Here is a 19003-nt window from a genome sequence, read left to right on the forward strand (position 1 = left end):
GACAGGCTGAGAGAGAGGAAGAGACTATATTTACCTCTGTTTTGAGACCGAGAGTGTCTATATTTCTACCTCTATGTAGAGAGAGAGAGAGAGAGAGAGTTTATCTTTGTAACTCTACTTGCCGGAAGGTGGTGTCTCGTGCCACTTTTCTCTCTTCCTGTCTAGGGCCCAGGCCGGCTGAGGGCATCTCTTAGCAACCAAGCGGACGCTGAGGCAACCGCCTGAGTGAGACGAACTCGGCCAAGGATCCAGCCATGTCGAAGTTCGGGAAAAAGAAGGAGGCGGTGAAACCCAACAATGTTCTCCAGGCAAATCTGCCCGCTAAAGAGTAAGACCCGCCCTTTCGCTTTCTTCTTTCCTCTCTGCCTGCTTTCCCCGAGCAAAACGAGCCGGGTGTAACCCGGGGGGAAATCGTCGACTCTCCCTCCCGTTCCTTGGAATACCCCCAGCGGTGGTTCCTCCCTTTGAAATAAATTGGGTTTTCAGTCACTCCCGGATCGTGTGGAATAATAAGAGTGACGAGTATGTCTGAACATGCTTGGCTTACGTTTAGGTTGTTTTAAATCGCTATTTTCTCTTTGCAGGTTGCCTAGAGTTCTTCTGTGATTGATTGATTGACTGATTGATTGATAGATGTGAGGAGAAAACAGCACAAACGGTGCCCAGAGTCTGTATGGATTGGGGCAATATATATTGTTAAAATAAAAAACCTTGTCCGTTGCCATGAGCTCTTTAGAGAAGGGACATGATAAACGGCTGCTTTTTAAGATCCTCATTTTGGAGTTATACATCGCATGGGCATTGGAATAGACTCTGATGGAGAAATCACCTGCCCATCTGAGGTGTTCCTTTTCTAAGATATTCAGACCTGTTAAACACTATACTTACTCCTAATCAGCTTGAGAGACAGTGCATGGAGGTGAAGGCAAGTTTGGACAAGGAATGTAGCTTCCAGGGGAGATGCTGTATTACATTATGATCAGGTTTGCACAACAAGAATTATGTAGCTGGATCTTTTGTTCCCACATCATTTTTACAGTCCTCCAGCTGGCACAAGGAAAGCTGGGATGCTGCCGCATCTTTTCCTAGTTTCCTTTTTATTTATTTATTTAGCCAGAACAGAAAAATAAATAATTATTAAATTTTTATGCCACCTTTTTTGTATATAACTCAAGGTGGCAAGAATACCTAATACATCTGCCTTCTGTTTTCCTCACAACAAGCCTGTGAGGCTTTCAGGCCTAAGGGAGGCCTAGAACTCATAGTCTCCTGGTTTCTAGGCCAGCACCTTAATCACTACACCAAACTGGCTCCCCATGATGGCAGAAGCCTCCTATCCGTTCCCCAGCCATTTCTGCCCATTTTCTGTAACATCTGTCATGGAGATAGAAATGGAAAACAGAGGCAGTGTTCATAGAGAGGCCTTCATATATCGATCTGAGAAAAGATAAGGGTCAGTTAAGTGTCTGGCCACCTGCTCACACAACACAGCAGACTAAGGAGAGTTATTTTTACTCCAAATAAGACTGGCTTTTAATGTAACATCTGCAGGGTTCATTTGCTGTGAATAGGAAAATTAGCTCCATTTTCCACACACCATGCTAAGCCTAGACACATAATCTACTATATTATATAAACAGATCCTATATATCCTTCCTGTACTCCTTTCCCCTGGCTATTCACAGGAATTGTTTGGAGAGAGTTGTATGTAGGAAGGGTCTGTAATTTGTATGCATAACATGCACTGCTTCAGCACACCAGTCTATTTTTCTTCAAATTGTGCTTTTTTTCTTAATGTCGTATTCTATGACAGCAACAAAGTACAGCAACAAAGTACAGCCATCTTGAATAGATTCAATATTTTAGGGAAACATATTTTTTCATAAATTCAACAATTTGAGGAGGCTGGGCAATGGCAGTTTGAAGACAGGAATCTTTCTCCTATCCCACCCTGAAGTTTGTGGTATTGTTATTAACTCCTAGACATCTAAGCTAAGATAGCTGAGCATATCTAGCTCCCACACACGTGCTTTTCAAAGCTGACTGCCTGACACTCAATGCTACCAACTCTCCCCCCCTTTTTTTTCCTTTGGCAGAAGAATTTAAAGAACCAACCACTGGATTATCATTTCTCTGCACTGGATCTTAGAATGACAATTGTCTACCTGTACTGGATTTCATAATTGCTATGATGGGCAGTAGAGGTCAATATTTATGGGTCTATCTGGGGCACACCCAAAAAAGGGGGGTGGTCAAAAAAGTCAAGATGGCACTTGTGACCATATGGTTCAAGCTCCATTCTTTGCACATGTACAATACTGTGCAAAAGTTTTAGGCAGGTGTGAAAAAATTCTGTAAAGTAAGAATGCTTTCAAAAATATATATTGTAACTGTGTTTATCAATTTACAAAATGCAAAGTGAGCAAACAGAAGAGAAACCCAAATCAAATCAATATTTGGCGTGACCACCCTTTGCCTTCAAAACAGCATCAATTCTTCTAGGTATACTTGCACATAGTTTTTGAAGGAACTCGGCAGATAGGTTGTTCCAAACATCTTGGAGAACTAACCACAGATCTCCTGTGGATGTAGGCTGCCTCAAATCCTCCTGTCTCTTCATGTAATCCCAGACAGACTCGATGATGTTGAGATCAAGGCTCTGTGGGGCCAAACCATCACTTCCAGGACTCCTTGTTCTTCTTTATGCTGAAGATAGTTCTTCATGACATTGGCTGTATGTTTGGGGTCGTTGTCCTCCTGCAGAATAAATTTGGGGCCAATCACACGCCTCCCTGATGGTATGGCATGATGGATAAGTATCTGCCTGTATTTCTCAGTATTGAGGACACCATTGATCCTGACAAAATCTCCAACTCCATTTGCAGAAATGCAGCCCCAAACATGCAAGCAACCTCCACCATGATTCACTGTTGCCTGCAGACACTCATTATTGTACCGCTCTCCAGCCCTTCAGCAAACAAACTGCCTCCTGCTACAGCCAACTTTTGACTCATCAGTCCAGAGCACGTGCTGCCATTTTTCTGCACCCCAGTTCCTATGTTTTCGTGCATAGTTGAGTCAGCCTTGTTTCCACATTGGAGGTATGGCTTTTTGGCCGCAATTCTTCCATGAAAACCACTTCTGGCCAGACTTCTCCGGACAGTAGATGGTGTACCTGGGTCCCAGTGGTTTCCACCAGTTCTGTGCTGATGGCACTGCTGGACATCTTCCAATGTTGAAGGGAAGTAAGCATGATGTGTCTTCCATCTGCTGCATTAAGTTTCCTTGGCCAACCACTGCATCTGTGGTCCTCAACATTGCCCATTTCTTTGTGCTTCTTCAAAAGAGCTTGAACAGCTCTCTTCAGCACATCTTGAAACCCCAGTCTGCTTTGAAATTTTTGCCTACTGAAAGAGACCTTGTTGATGCAGTATAACTACCTTGTGTCTTGTTGCTGTGCTCAGTCTTGCCATGCTGTATGACCTGTGACATGAAACTGTCTTCCACAACCTCACCTTAGTAGCAGTTTGGCTATTCCTCACCCAGTTTTAATCCTCCTACACAGCTGTTTCTGTTTCAGTTAATGACTGTGTTTCAACCTACATATGAAATTGATGATCATTAGCACCTGCTTGGTATAATTGGTTGATCATACACCTGACTCTAACCCTACAAGATCCCTGACTTTGTGCAAATGTACAAAATGTGCAAGTGTAAGAATTGATACTGTTTTGAAGGCAAAGGGTAGTCACACCAAATATTGATTTGATTTAGATTTTTCTTCTGTTTGCTCACTTTGCATTTTGTAAATTGATAAACATAAACAATTACAATATATATTTTTGAAAGCATTCTTACTTTACAGCATTTTTTCACACCTGCCTAAAACTTTTGCACAGTACTGTATGTGATGTTGACAAACATATAAAAAGGACAGTGCTTCAGTAGCATTGTCGTGACTACCATCTTGACTTTTTGATCCCCCTTGTGGATGTCATTGGCCAATCTGTTAATGACCCCAACATATAGAAGATTGTAACTTGGGTTATAAGAAGAGAAAATGGTAAAGAACATGAATTAACAAATGAACTGGAAGAAAGAAAAACAGATATGTTGTATATTTGTAAAACTAAAGAGAAAGGTGAGGATGCATGGTAATAGATTTGAATGAAGGGAGCCTGGTTTTGTGAAGTAGAATGTTGGAGTTTCACTGTGACAGAAACAAAGCTAGACTACATTACCAGCCTTAGTTGCACTGATACCACCTGCAGTATTCCTTACTAACAGTAAGGGTAGTCCTGATCAGTTTTGCACATTTTGGTCAATATGCTATGTCACATCACCTGCCCTATGGAACAGGGTCTCTGAGATGTGAGCCCTGAAGGCCAAAAAGACCTGTCTTTCTTGCAGGCACTGGACTGGGATGTTGGATGAGCCCAGTATAGGTGTGGATTCTGTTGAGAGTTTGTTATATAATGCTCAGTTAGTGAATGATGATTTTAATTCTGCTTTTTGTTTTGTTGAGAGGGGTGTTACTATATTTTGTGTGCGTGGATTGTTGTTAGCCACCCAGATTTTGTATATAAGATGGGTGCCCATATAAATTGTCTAAATAAATAAATAAGAACTAACATATAAGAAAGTATTTAATGTTGTGAAAACTTGAATTAACAGATGAAATGAAAGAAAAGTAGATAAACTATGTGTCTGTGAAATTAAGAGAAAGAGGCTGGTTTTAATGGATCTGAATGAAAGTGGTGTGCTTAGGAGGTGGTTGTACAACTTGTTTAAAATGGGTGTGAAGATTGCATCCATACATGACAATTGGAAGAATGCTGTCACTGTTCTCCTATTCTAAGGGAAAGGTAGCAAGATTGAATGTAAAACTACAGGGGGTTAGCTCGCTAAGTGAACTTAGGAAGCTGTTTGGCAGAATTCTGATAAAAAGAGTATAAGAGATGATAAAGATCACACTCCTGCCCTGCTAACATTTTGCACTGTGGTGCCTTCTCTAGCCACTATCACTTTCCCACCATCCTTCACCTCTTTTCTTCAGTCTTCTTTCAATCTTTTGTCTTCTTTGTTCTTCTCCGGGTACTGCTGTGATCTTTAAAGTGTCTAACCTCTTTTAAAAGAGCCAGTTCTTCCAAAATGATAACAGGAGGATACTTGAAAAAGTTAGGGAAAGGAGTGGTGTTGGACATGCCTGTCATCTTTTCACCTAAAACACAAAAAAACCTATGTATCTTCATGTCAAAGTTACTTACAATACAAGAATAAATACTGATTCCTGAGTAGCCGTATGCCATACTGTGTCAGCATCAAAGCCTGCTCAGGAGAGAGGGAGAGGCCCCACCCAGAAAGAAATAAGAAACACATGCAGCCATGCTTAACACCACAGATTTTATTCAATAATAAATTGCACTGCTACTGCAGTCAGCTTCATCCATACATGTACCAAAAACAGTATAGGAGATTCAGCTACTGGACAGAATGGTACTGTTCTCCTCCCACTACTCTCAGCATACAAATTTAATAAATAAATAAGCACACACACACACACACATTGAACATCAAAATAATGGATTATCTTGCAGGGCCAGAATGACTCACAGTTTCTTAATCATTAACCTACTTTTTGCAGCAAGTATATAATGTGAGGATGATAGACTTTGTGCATTCATTCACAAGTTAACTTGTGGGGGGGGGGGAAGAAGTGTTTAGAAAATCAGAAAAATTACAATTTTTTTAGAGATAAGATCTAAGCATTATTATAAACACTTCTTTCTCCCTTTTGTCTGGTGGACAATCACAGCTACATCCACATTCTGGATTTCTGATTTTTTTTTTAATAAGACAGCAGTCACTTGCCAGTTGTGATTTTTTAAACTGAACTTTGAGTTTATTTAGAGAGAGGATATATCGATCATGTTTTTGATCATTCTTCCATTGGCTAAAAATACTGAAAAGCAGAAAAAAGCAGAATATTACACATATTTTGCTTTGTATCTTAGGTTCCAGAGTGGCTAGAGATTAGCTATTTTTTAAAATAAAATCTGAGCTTTTAAGAATTATTATACAGCTCAGAGGCAGATGTTTCCATTGATTTCCATGTGAATGCCCATGCCCATCAACCCCTCCCCTAGTGCAGAATTGAATAGGTCTGTTAAATAACACTTGTCTACGTTCAGTAGAGTTCTCATGTTACTCTTTATTTATCCAAATAAAACATAACCATGTATGAAGAAAATTAGTTTTCTTAGATAAGAAAATAAAAATCATTCCTCTCTATCATATACTCTGGGAAATCTTGCCCAGTTACGACTTTTAGTTTGTTTCATATCAACAATGAATGCTTGGATCATGCTTATTTTTGGTGTTTGTGTATACTAAACATTCTTAATTTTAATGCAAAATAGATACATTTATGAATATCATAAAAAGTGAAGCTTATGACAGACTTTTTGCAACATTACAACTATCTCACATTGAGGAGTGCATTTAAAAACACAAACTGACAAAAACTGTGGTTTTCATGACTTAAAAATAACATGTTACATGGCTTTTAGTGCCAAACTAGATTTGTTTGTCATATGGTTAGTTCTAGAATGAATTTTTTTGAAAGCTAGAACTGAGATTCAGATTGGGATTGCAATCTGGATGGGGATGGGCTTTAATTTTTTACCCCTACTATGGTCACATTGCACTTGGGAAAAGCTCCCATTGGCACTGACAAGAATTTGCCTCCCATTAATAGTAAGTGCTGAGGGCCTTGATTCTCATTAGGCCCATTTCAAAAGCAAAATGTAAAAACCCTGACCCTCTCATATCGCAGACATGTTCAAATTATTCATTTTTTAAACTCATACCAAGCTAATCCAGAAAAATACTAAATATAATGAATACTTGGATGCCTGGATTTGAATGGATGGAAACACTATGTTTTGTCCAATATGTGTTTTGCCTATGACAAAAAAATTACTCTCTGGAACAAAATTGTAATGTTTTCCTACAAAGTTAAAGTACCACAAAGGAAGTTCTATACATTTTGTTATGTTGTAAGCCACCTGTTTTCATTTTCTTACTTTGATATATTATGAGTGCTCTGCATTTAAAAATCCTCTTGTATATCTCTTTTAGCTAAACCATTAATAAGGACACAGAACTGAAAAGGTTTTGCTACCATTATTTTGCTATCAAAATAATATACATTATCAACATGAATCAAATTACAATAATAAAAATCATGCTGTTATTGTGACCATTTGAAAGTTGTTCCTGCTGCCTAGAAAATAGACTTGGAACAATAGGCTGTGAGTGCCAATTACACATCTCATAGGTATAAGCAATGTCATTTGGAGAAAAAAAATTGTTAGAAATATTTGATAGTTTAGTTTTTTAAAAGCTTACTTTATAAATGTGTATTTATAGGTTGTTATATCCATACATTATTTTGGCTAAGAGCAAGTGTATTAATTTATGAATCTAAATGTAGTACTGTAATCTGAAAATGCAATGATGTAGACTTAATTTTTATACAATATCCTACTCTGCAACTTTTATAAAGTTGAAGCACAGAATCATTTTTACTTCACATCTGCAGTAGACAGCTCCTCTTTAAGTTTTGTACAACTCAGTTTCATTTTCCACCCCAACCCCTGCAAAATCAAATATTGTTTCATTTGTACTCACCCTTTACTGATTAGTCTTGGGGGCTTTCTCGTAGATAAATTAAAAGATATCAGGAGCCTCAGTCTAATAGTGAAACACAGTATAACTACATGATTTCAGGAAGCACTTTTCTTTTGTCTGTCAAAAGGCATCGAACGTGATAGATTGCTGAAATATAAATTAACCACATTCCCATTTTTCTACTTAGTTTTAATTGTACTTAGCAACTAATTGTACTTAGCAACATTTCAAAAATTGAAAGCAAATATGAAAATGTTTGCCATGTAAGAATAAAATACAAGTTCTTTTCATATTCATATTGTATTTCAGCCTCTGGTTTCTTTCTGGATCAGCCTCTACTGTAAATCCTCAGGGTGCTTCACCTGAGTCAAAGAAAGGAAAGTTTCCTATCTGGCCAGAATGGAGTGAAGCAGACATCAATGCAGAAAAATGGGATGCTGGAAAAGGTGGAAAGGAAAAGGATAAAGCTGGAAGAAGCCCTGTTCTAGTAAGTTTCCTATAAACCTACCTTTTTTTTTTTTGTAATTCATCAATATATAGAAATTTATTCATATTGCTTTTTTCTTATCTGTTGAAGCTTTGAAATTTAGTCACCTTTTACTTGGATGCCAGTCTGGAAAGTTTGCATCTCATATGAGTTATATGAGAACAATTAAGAAAAAAAATTTGTTACAGTATTTATTTTGATGTTATAATTACTGTGTGCATTTGGATACATTTAATTCCCAAAGCAATGATACCAACAGATGTTAGTTTCACATATACTACAATGCTGTAGTGTTCCAACTGGAACCAAGGTTTTTCCTTGTTTCATTTCTCCTTCTCAGAGATCTCCTGATCATAGAAAGTTATAAGACCATCAGTAAGTCATCTCTTGGGCCCATCTTTTGCCATACAAGCATGTAACATGTCCTAAACATTCATATTTCTGCTGTTGTTTGCTGCTTTGATGACATCTTTAAAGTTGCTTCTGGGTCAAATTTCTACATTTCAGATCTGGTCTCTATTCACCTCTCCATCATACACTGTATTACTCTAAGCTTCTCCATTTCCAGTTTTCTTAGTTTCTATTTTTCCATTTCCACTTTACAGCCATTGATCATTGCTAATATAACTATTGTGTTGAAGGTACCCACCCTTGCTTTGGCGTTTCCCATTTGTTGTAGGATTGGTTTCATTTGGTTAAAGCTATGTGACTGTTCTTTGGTTTTGTGGTCTGATTTCAGGAGCTTTGCCAAACACCAGAGAAATTGGTAGACATGCATCTTCATGAAGAGCTTGCTAGGGAGCTGGAATCACTCACTCACTTGGAGTGTCCTTGGGTCAGAAGTTGGTGACAAGAAGACATACAGTAGGATGCAGATAGTGTGCATGTGCAAGCAGGGAAAGCCTTTGGAATGCTGAGGAGTAGGCCAGAATCAAGGTCAGGAACAAGCCAAGGTTGAGACCACAATAGGAATCAGAGATGGAGTATGGAGCATGGAGCTGCATGTTGAACTTGCTTCCAGTGACTGAAGTAGCAGTGATGGTGTTTGAATTTGCTCAGCTGATACTAGATGAAGCAACCAGTTTCTCAGGTCCAGGTGGGGCTTGCTGCTTTCTCATGAGCCATCTGCTTTTGGGGGATGCAGGGCTTTGCCATACTGCCTGGCACCCATGTCAGTTGTGGAGGCCTCTGTACTGCCAATAGAGCAGCCTGGTAGTGCTGTGTCTGGGGAAAACAAGGGCCCTCCAGTGTTTTTTGTGCCACAATCTGTTGGCATCTCCAAGTCCACCCCTTGGGTTATGATGTTCACTGCATTATTTCTTGGTTGATTAAATATGTGGTATTATCTCCTGGCCAAGGTAGTTCTAGAAAATTGACATCTTCTATTGGCTCCTCACCTAGTTTCATTTCATGGCATGGGCAGAATTGGTTTTGCAAGCACTGAGTCTGTCTTTTGTTGCATTTTCTTCTGGATCTGTATGATGATGCTTCTCATTTCTGATGTTTTCATGAGTTCTTTTCAGAAATTTTCATAGTCCTCATTTAGGCTTTGCCTTATTTATTGATTCAGCTCACAGAGTGCAATCCTATCAAGTTTATTTTCCTATCTGAACTCCTTCTCTCTGCTAAGAACTCTCTAGATTTATTGCTAATGCAAATGACTCTTGCCGCTATTTTCTGAACTTTTGCTGCTGCAGTACATTTTAAAAAACTGTTTTGATGTTCATATAGTTGGGAGGGCAATGCATTTGCTTTATACTTCCAATTTTGTTTTAGAATTTGTTTTTGAGTTGCATTTACTATTATATATTTCTTGAGGACAGACATTGAGAGATGTTGATGTTAAGTGTAATTCGGATTGGCCTGTGGTTCCTGCCAATGTTGATTTGATGCAGTACTTCAACATTTGTGATGAATTTTGCATCAGTGCAGTTTGTGATCTGTCTCTGCTTTAGTTTCCCAGTTAGGAAAGTGCCAAATCCAGCACTTCACTGCTGATTTCTCAAAGTATTTATTACATAGATCTTTTGCAGCTCAGCAAAGGTTTATAATTGTTCACAATTTTCATTTTACTCATCACCTGACAATTTGCCCACATGTTTTCATGCACTTGTCTTGAGCCTACCAAAGTATTTATGTCTCCTATAATGATCTATTTTTTGGCTGGTTGAGCTAGTGATGTTTGAGTTGTAAAAATATTCAGTTTCATCGTAACCCTTGGGTGGGGAAGCATAGCATTGAATAAAGAGTATTGGGTATTTCTGCCTTTTATTTTCAGTTTTAGGATTGTGCAAGACATGGGGAGAAGACAGGTAGTCCTCACTTAACAACCATTCATTTAGCGACTGTTTAAAGTTACAAAGGCACTGAAAAAAGTAACTTATGACTGGTCTTCACACTTACAACATTGCAGTGTCCCCACAATCACATGATCGCAATTCAGGCACTTAGCAACCGTTGTGCATTTACAACAGTCACAGGGTCCTGCAGTCACATGATCACCATTTGTAACCTTCCCAGACAGCTTCTGACAAGCAAAGTCAACAGGGAAGCTGTTGCAAGTCAGGCAGGAGGTTGCAAGTCATGGTCATGTGATATCTCACTTAATGACCACAGGTGATTTGCTTAACGACCACAACGGGGACTGCTGGAACTGCCATCACTAAGTGATGTTTCGCTTAACAACTGCTTCTTTTAGCGATGGAGTTGCCAGTCCCAATTAGGGTCATTAAGTGAGGACTACCTGTATATGTTTTCCACATGTTGGTTGGCAACAATGAGTCAACTCTACCAATGTGACATGTGTGTATTTCATGACTATTATTATTCTGTGCATGTGTGTATTTCATGACTATTATTATTCTATTGGTTGTGTACTTTGATTGATGCACGTGTGTCACTTGGGCCAGTGATGTCATAGTTGATTTTTGTGAATTCTTCCCTAAGAATCTGCTCCTAAGATTGTAGGAGATAATCCGGAATTTGATCGGGGCAGCCCATTGAATCTGTCTTTTGTTCTATAGGTCTGTTGGAATGTTCCTTTAGCTCATCCTTTGGACTCTCTGTTGGTTCTTCTAGCATTGTAGGTGGGTTTCCCCCTTTGAAGCTTGCTAGACCTAGAGGAGTTGCAACTTTGAAATTTCTCTGTCAATGGCTTGCTTGTCCTTTGCAATAGAGAGTTGTCAAGTGATGGTGGGAAACACCCTTGATTTAGGCATGAAAGAACTAAATAGCTACCAGCATCATAAAAGGCCTCTACAATAATTCCTGAAGTTGACTTTTCAATATTCAATATTCAGTACAGTCAGAATATCTCTAGACTGTAACTAGAGAATTTTAAGTATTTTTACATCTGTGTTGTGCCTTATATTAAAATCAGTAAGCATTAAAATCAGGTTTCCAGAAATTTTGGATAGCTCTTACTGTCATTTAAAAAGCCATCGTCACCAGAATAATGCACATGCCCCAATGAAGATTTATCCCTCAGTTTTCTTTGCTTCTGAAACAGAATGGTCAGGGATTATCTTCTGCACTCCCCACTGCCAGGTTTGCAATAGAAAAGGATGTGAGGAATTTTACACCATGCAACAACAAGTTTCATCTCCTTTCCAACTCCAGCTGGAAGTTTCTGGAAGCTTATTCTTGGGGTTTTAAGAATTAGTTATATATAAAATTAGAGTTAATAACATTTGAAGAGAAAATGCATTTTCTAAAGTGGAGTCAGGGGTAATTTTTTTAATTTGGCAATGAACCACTTAAAATAGTTGTTCCCGGTATCCTATCACTAAAAATGAGGAAGGTGGCAGAGGGGTGGTAGATGGTGAAGAAGCTGCTTTGTCTGTTAACATCCTGCCCATTGTGTTGACAGAGTAGAAAATACAGTATGTACTGTATGTAGTATGTTATCAGTGCCCTCATTGCCTATCATGGACAACAAAGGTATTGCAAACACTCTACACAAGACACCTGTAGTTGTAATTGTCATGATATATTAGATATGATTAGAAAAAAAAGTCACATCATAATTCAGTAATTAATTGCCAAAATTGGTGGCATAATTAAAAAAAAACTTTCTAGAGACTCAATATGTAGAATAGGCTTGACACACCTATTTTATTTTAAACTCCCATCCACAGGCCAAAAAGATATGGACCCAAAATTTTGGGCCCATTCCCTCTGGTGACATTACTTCCATATGCCCTGTGGCTTTCAAAATATCTCCTTCCAAACTAAAAGTGTGACTCAGAGCCACAGAAATGTTACCAATCCTGCATTAAAGAGGCAGCTATTAGGATTTGCTTTAGATATAATAATGCTTAGATTAACTCATATCAGTTCAGTAAATTAGCCATGACTAAAGTCCCACTAAATTCAGTTAATATGGTCCAGATATGACTAAATAAGAATTCAACTAATTTTTGTTTTAATTAATGTTGCATACAGCATGTCTTTGAAGATCCAGAAGGAAAAATCGAACTTCCCCCTTCGCTGAAAGTGAGTTTCTGGAAAAGACCTCAAGAATTTTTAATCAATAAGGTAAGAAGTACCTAGTTTCTGGTTATCTATTTAAAATATTGATTTCCTTTTTTAAAATTTTATTTTTTAACTTGGATAATATACAATAATTTGGAATGGAGAATTGGAATATCCTTTACTGTAAAACCAATGTTTTCTAGAAATGTGAAATATATTTCTTATAAATTTAAAACTCATATAGAGCTCCTCAACAGATGTTTACAAAAGGTTGGTTCTTATCTTTTTTGTGTTGGAGTTGCAATAAATTTGAAGGAACTTTAGTGCATATGATTTAGGCATGTCCATTTAGATAAGACCTTAATTATTAGAGGTTGATACTGTGCTGGATCCAGTTCTTGGAAGGAAGTGAAGACTCAAAGATGTAAATATGATATTAAATTATATTCCAAAAATTTGGAAGTTGTCTGTATATGAAAATGTCTGTATATATTATGCCTGGATAGTAGCAAAAAGGTTATTCTGAATTCTTTGAAATACATATGTTTACTGGATTTTAAACAAAATATGTAAGCTCTCAGCTTTTGAGATGGCCTTGCATTGATGGAGAGGCAAGATCAGACTATAATTCTATATAGTCCATGTTCAACTCATTGTTTGAAACTGAATAGTATAACTATATTATTCTTATTTGTAACTATAGAAAAGTAATGTTTTTTCTCTGTGTTCTTTTTTTCATCTTTTTTTCTTAGCTTTCACTTTTGTTTTTCTGTTTTGCTATATAGTTTTTGTGAAAATCGTTGAAATGAAATCAGTCAGATTGTTTTGGGATTCTTTGCAATTGTTACTCTGTATTGCCTTTATTATTTGTATTTGTTTAAAAATTAATAATAAAAATGAATAAAATATCAACTTCTTTTTGTTTCACTAGTACAAAGGTGGCAATACATAGCTGACTCTTGCTGATCTCAAAATTTGCTAATCTGGCTGGAATTTGGTTTATAGTTTTTGGATAGGAGACCCCCAGGAAATCCCATTAGAAAGTCGAAAAAACATTCTAGAAGAAGGCAATGGCAAATCACATTTGTATCATTCCCAAGAAAAGCACATGGACTTGAGAGAATCATTACTTTTACCTGTTCATTTCATTACTGTAAATCAGGTAGTACATATTGATTAAAACTCTGGTATGCCTATGTCATCTGTATCAACATCACTATAACCAAGTAACATCGGCTGGAGCAGCTTTATATTTGTCTATGCTAATCACTGTTCAATGAGAAGGAGACTGAAGATACAGGTTGGTCTCCTCTAATAGTCCTTTGTTTCAGGTCACAATTTTTATTCCTGGATGACCCTATTCTTGCATGATTGTCCCTGAAGAGCAATATAGTTGTAACATCTTGCATATATGGAAGGAAAGAAGAAGAGCAGAGAGTTCTTCATACAGGAATCTGGCATAGTTAATTAATATATTTATATCCCACTTTTATTTGTACAGCTCAAGGTGGTGTACATAATGCTTCCATCTCCTTTTTTCTGTACAATAATAACCCTGTGAGGTGGGTTGGGAGGGTCGTTGGACCAAAGCTAACCATTGTTCAGGAATCAGTAAAGAGTGAGATGTTTCTTTTCCTATTTGAGTATGGCTATGATTAGCTGCATCCTATTAAAAATGTTGGTTCTTTTTTATGTTTTGTTCTAAAAATAGTTTACAGTATTATCTGTTTTATCTCTGATAGAATGATGTGTTAATATATTAAAATAAAATATAAATAAATAATTATATATATAGTATTTATTGATTTAGAAAAACTGAATGTATAATATGGGATAAAAGTACAATGGGACTGAAAGCTAATTGACTGAATTTGTAGAGAAGGTTAAGAAAAATAAAAGATCAGAAGACCCAAAGAGATAATAGGTAACATGCATAATGTTTGGAAGACTAAAGGAAAAGAAGTTGCTCTCTCATAAGCGATGTGGCAGCAATTGGAATTTGATGAACAAGCATGGAATCTAATTCGGTTAAAATTAGAGATTAGAATATAAATAATGTGAAATAGAGAGACATAAGTAGCTTTTAGAGAGACAGGAGAATATAAGGAAGAATTAGAAAGAAAGAGTGTCTCCCCCAAAGACTGGCTATTTCCTAGTTTGAGGGCCTGCTTTAATCTTTTGGATTGGAATAATAGAACACCAGTGATTGAGTGAAATCACTATTGCCAACAGACAACAAAGGGCTTGATGTTATTCACCTAGGAGGAAAACAGTGATGCATAAAGATATGCTATATCCTTGCATAGAACTTAATTACCCCTAAATTCAAGTGTCCTTCAAATTAAAGATCTACATCTAAAATATGGGTGTGATTCCTTGTCTTCTACACCTGTGTAATATTAATGCTAAAATCAAAGTATATATATCAACTTACATTACATCTGTCCTCCTGCCCAGCCAAAGTTTTACAAAGGGATTATCTTCAAATTGAGTTAAAGCTCAAATATATATTATTTGACAACAAATAAGCTATAAAATGAATCAATAATCAAAATCAATTGTTTGCTTGGTAGATCATCAATACATTTGATGCAATGTATTTATAAATTGTAGCGCTGTAGTCAACTATACATACTCAAAATGTAAAATCCAGTGCATTCATTTCAGTGATAGATCAGCTTTTTGTTCTATAGCTTCAGTCTGCTCTGGAGGGGTTCTGCTCAGCCTGCTATAAATTTACAACTTTTCTTTTGTGTTTCAATGAAGATTCTAAGCAATATTTACTTTGAAAAATAATATTACAACAGTTTGAACCTTTTTGGTTGAGAAAAAATGTATTCTTTTTTTCAATGAAAGTTTAAAGGGACACAATTGTTTAAATCAGAATTTAAGAATTTATCCAGTTTCTTTTTTTCCTCCAATAGTTTATATATTTATTCCATTGTCATCTTTGTTCAGAGATTTTGGAGGCTTTTAAGGTTCTCCTCAGAGTATAAGAATAGAGGAGAAAAAAAGAATATGTCCATCATGGAAAACAATGCCCCCTTCATACTTTTTTGTCCATTTACATATTAACAGTATTCTTGATACTTGATTTGTTACCAACTTAATGTATATTGTTCAACATACTTTATTAATCAGTGTATAAGTCTTTTGAGATGCACTTTGATGTATAATTTTGAGCCCTGAAATATATAAACTTTCATATTATTATTAAAAATTCATTTATATTTTAATAAAATAATTAAATTTCTTATTACTTTTAGGTTCCTGTAGTAGTAAAAAATGAAAATTGGTTTGATCTTTTTTCACCAAATGAACATTTAATGGGCAGTGAGGTATGGAACAATAATTCCTTTAGAAGAAATAAAGCATAAATGTGTAGTTACATGAAAGAGATATTTGCTGTTACAAAAGTATAAAAGTGCCTTTGAACTGAAAAAACAAGCAAGTCCAGTCCTGTCATGCAACACAGTGAACTGATTTACTAAAGTGGCTCCATGCAGAGAAAGATAAAGACAGGATTAGACCCCACATCAGGCAGCAAAATGTTGGGTCATTATTTGAAAACAGTGTAAATGAGCATTCATTGTGTGATGGCATACTTAGTGTCAACTTATGAAAAGCCAGTTTAGAACTATTTAGTTAAAATATGTATGTTTTCATGAAACAGGGTTTAGAATAGCGATGTTCTAGGATTTTGTTCATTTCATATTTTTAAGCACAGGATACATACTTTTACATGCAGTATGCAGATAGGAATTTCATTAAATACATTCATGCTTAATTGAAGATCTTTGAAAATGTCAAAATAATTGGACAAATAATAGGGCAAATCAGACTTCTGCATAAGACATGTGAAAATGACATTAACCAGAAATGGTCAAATCTACCACCTCTGAATGTTTGGATAAAACCAAATTACTCAGTAGAGCTTATGTTTCTTATGCTATATCTATAATCCACATCTGACAACTTAATTACAATATAGGCACAACTCATTTAAGACAACAATCATAAAGATGAAAATACTCATATTTGCGTGTAACTATAGCTCACAAATACCCCCCAAAATCAATAATTTACCATTAAATTGAAAACATGTATGATGATTTCTATTGAGATAATCTTGCTAGAAGCTAGAAATGGATATCATTATCTAAACATGTCATAAACACTGAGTTTCATAAGAGCTGCTTCTTATGAAACTCAGTCAAGATTATGTTTAAAGCTATGGTTCTCATCCAGCCTATATGAGTTACCTTCTCTTCCTTATAGGGATTAGTAGCATTTATTTCCAATTTTAAGGAAACTACAATTTCCATTGATGTCCAAAGCTAAGGAACTGTGATTTGTTTAAAGAGTTAATTAACAAACTCTAGGATTAGATTTTGGTTTGTTGTTATCAATATTTAAACAAATCACAATCCCCCAAGTTTAGACATCAGAGGGTAATAATTTTTGTTTAAAATTGGAAGAGGAAGCTTGTATATTTTTTCCTCTCGTGGCCATGAGAAAGGTTTGATGGACGATCACATCAGCCATCTGTAGGTTCATGCACGTACAGATACAAATTTAATACAGGCTTTCTAAATGGATGTTAATGGCCTATCTAGCCATTTCCAAAATGATATTTCTCAACAAATTCTGTATAAATGAATTCATGAATAAAATGATGACAGAAAGACCTAATAGTGGCAAATTTGATGTTTGATCAGGGAATAGAACATCATGCCCCTTCCATATGATATTTGTTAAAAACTGTCAGAACACTTTCCTACCATTTTGAGATGAGAAACATGAAAAGTGTAATGGAAGTTCTAAAATAGATAAATTACATTTTAAAAAGAAACAAAACATCCCCAAACTCCCCCTACATAGCTTTGTGTGTGATGTAGCCCCACTCACTTTGCAGCCATCAGCCATTCAAAAAAGATTAATTATAGTACTTGGCAACTAAAAAGTTGTCCCCCTCTGAATTGAACATTCAGGGCTTTTCATGACTGTCACACAATTTTTTTTCCAATTTGTTTGGATCAAATATTCTATGAAATGTTTAAAACTTCCTAAACCAGGAATGTGCATCTTTTCCCAGCACAAAGACTTTACCAAGCTTCATGTGGCATGTTGAGGGCTTCACTTCAAGTGAGCAAGGCCAGGCACTCTAAAAGGTTTCTGCCATTAATATCTATCCAGACTAAAAAAAAAGCAAATAAAGAGCCCCAAACTCTGGTTAGGTATAGGGGTTAAAAAAAGTATCCTAGTAAGCCCTTCTGTATCTCCCAAACTGCACTTTTTGTACCCATATACTCATATTTACACCCATAAATCATTCATGTCTTACAGGCCGCCTTCTAAAATCCACTTTTGTTGAGAATCTGAGCAGAGATACCTAACATCCCTAATAGAGATATTCTACTTAATTCAATAATAGCTAACTCTATTAATAATAATAGAGTGTTCCCTACAAAACTGCCAATTTTATACTGATGTTCTTTTTTTCATTGCTTTCCTCATCATCTTATTCAATTTGTCTAGGTGTGACAATGCTTTATACTAAATGATTTACCATTACATCTGAATTCTACCTTGTTTGTGTTCGTTTATATCTTACCTTTTTTTTTTTAATGCAGTAAGCTACCTTGAATTTAATGGACAAAACTGAATGTAATCATGACATTTTATAAATTATAACTAGAGTCATTCACCAAGAGAACTAAGATGCAAAAGCAGAATTTTGTGTGTGGTACAGAAGTTATTTATTTATTTATTTATTTAACCTTTTTTGCTGGACTGACTTAGAGCTGACTGTGGTGCCATGGCACTAAAACAGTCAGATACACAGATAGGATTTAAAAGAGTTTGTTCCTTCCTTATGAGCTGGTACAGAAAATGATTAGATAGAGTTGATCATCATGGTAATATTGACTTAAAGACTGACTGTTAACTAGCCAGTTTTCCATTTTTTAATTTCACTGCTTTTGTTCTTCAGCAACTCTAAGATTAAGGCAAACCCAAGAAAACAAGCATGATAGGATTGAGATAGGCAGAGGATTTGGATGTACAAGTTGAGACAGAGAAAAGATGGAGTTTTCTTTTTTATATATATAACAAGCATATTAGCCATTATACCATCTACCAGAATAGTATATACAGTCTATCTTCCCTTAGGCTCTCAAAGAGATATGGATGTTACATTATGTCATGCCCCCATATACAGGGTTTTACATGGCTTCCACCTCCTTGGACAGGGGAAAAATTTCTCTATTTTTACCCAGTGTATATCCTGTGCAGTGTTTTCAGTTACATTGACCCCAGGAGGTACTACATGACCAGTTCTGTCCTATTTGG

At 36.3% G+C, this 19003-nt stretch overlaps 1 protein-coding gene across 1 annotated transcript in view; it reads left to right on the plus strand.

The window, feature by feature from the left end:
* The first annotated feature begins 173 nt into the window (after positions 1-173).
* The window catches only part of ADGB (androglobin), a 109650-nt gene continuing 90820 nt past the window's right edge, over positions 174-19003 (plus strand). Inside the window, exons 1-4 of the mRNA XM_088141781.1 lie at positions 174-328; positions 8002-8179; positions 12623-12715; positions 15919-15990. Coding sequence (XP_087997907.1) covers positions 255-328; positions 8002-8179; positions 12623-12715; positions 15919-15990 — 417 coding nt within the window. The 5' untranslated portion in view covers positions 174-254. The remainder of the gene's footprint in view (positions 329-8001; positions 8180-12622; positions 12716-15918; positions 15991-19003) is intronic.

Source organism: Python bivittatus, unplaced genomic scaffold (genome assembly GCF_059951505.1).
Source record: "Python bivittatus isolate LINGU-HERP-01145 unplaced genomic scaffold, Pbiv_v1 ctg000020_np1212, whole genome shotgun sequence".
In the NCBI taxonomy this organism is placed as follows: Eukaryota; Metazoa; Chordata; class Lepidosauria; order Squamata; family Pythonidae; genus Python; species Python bivittatus.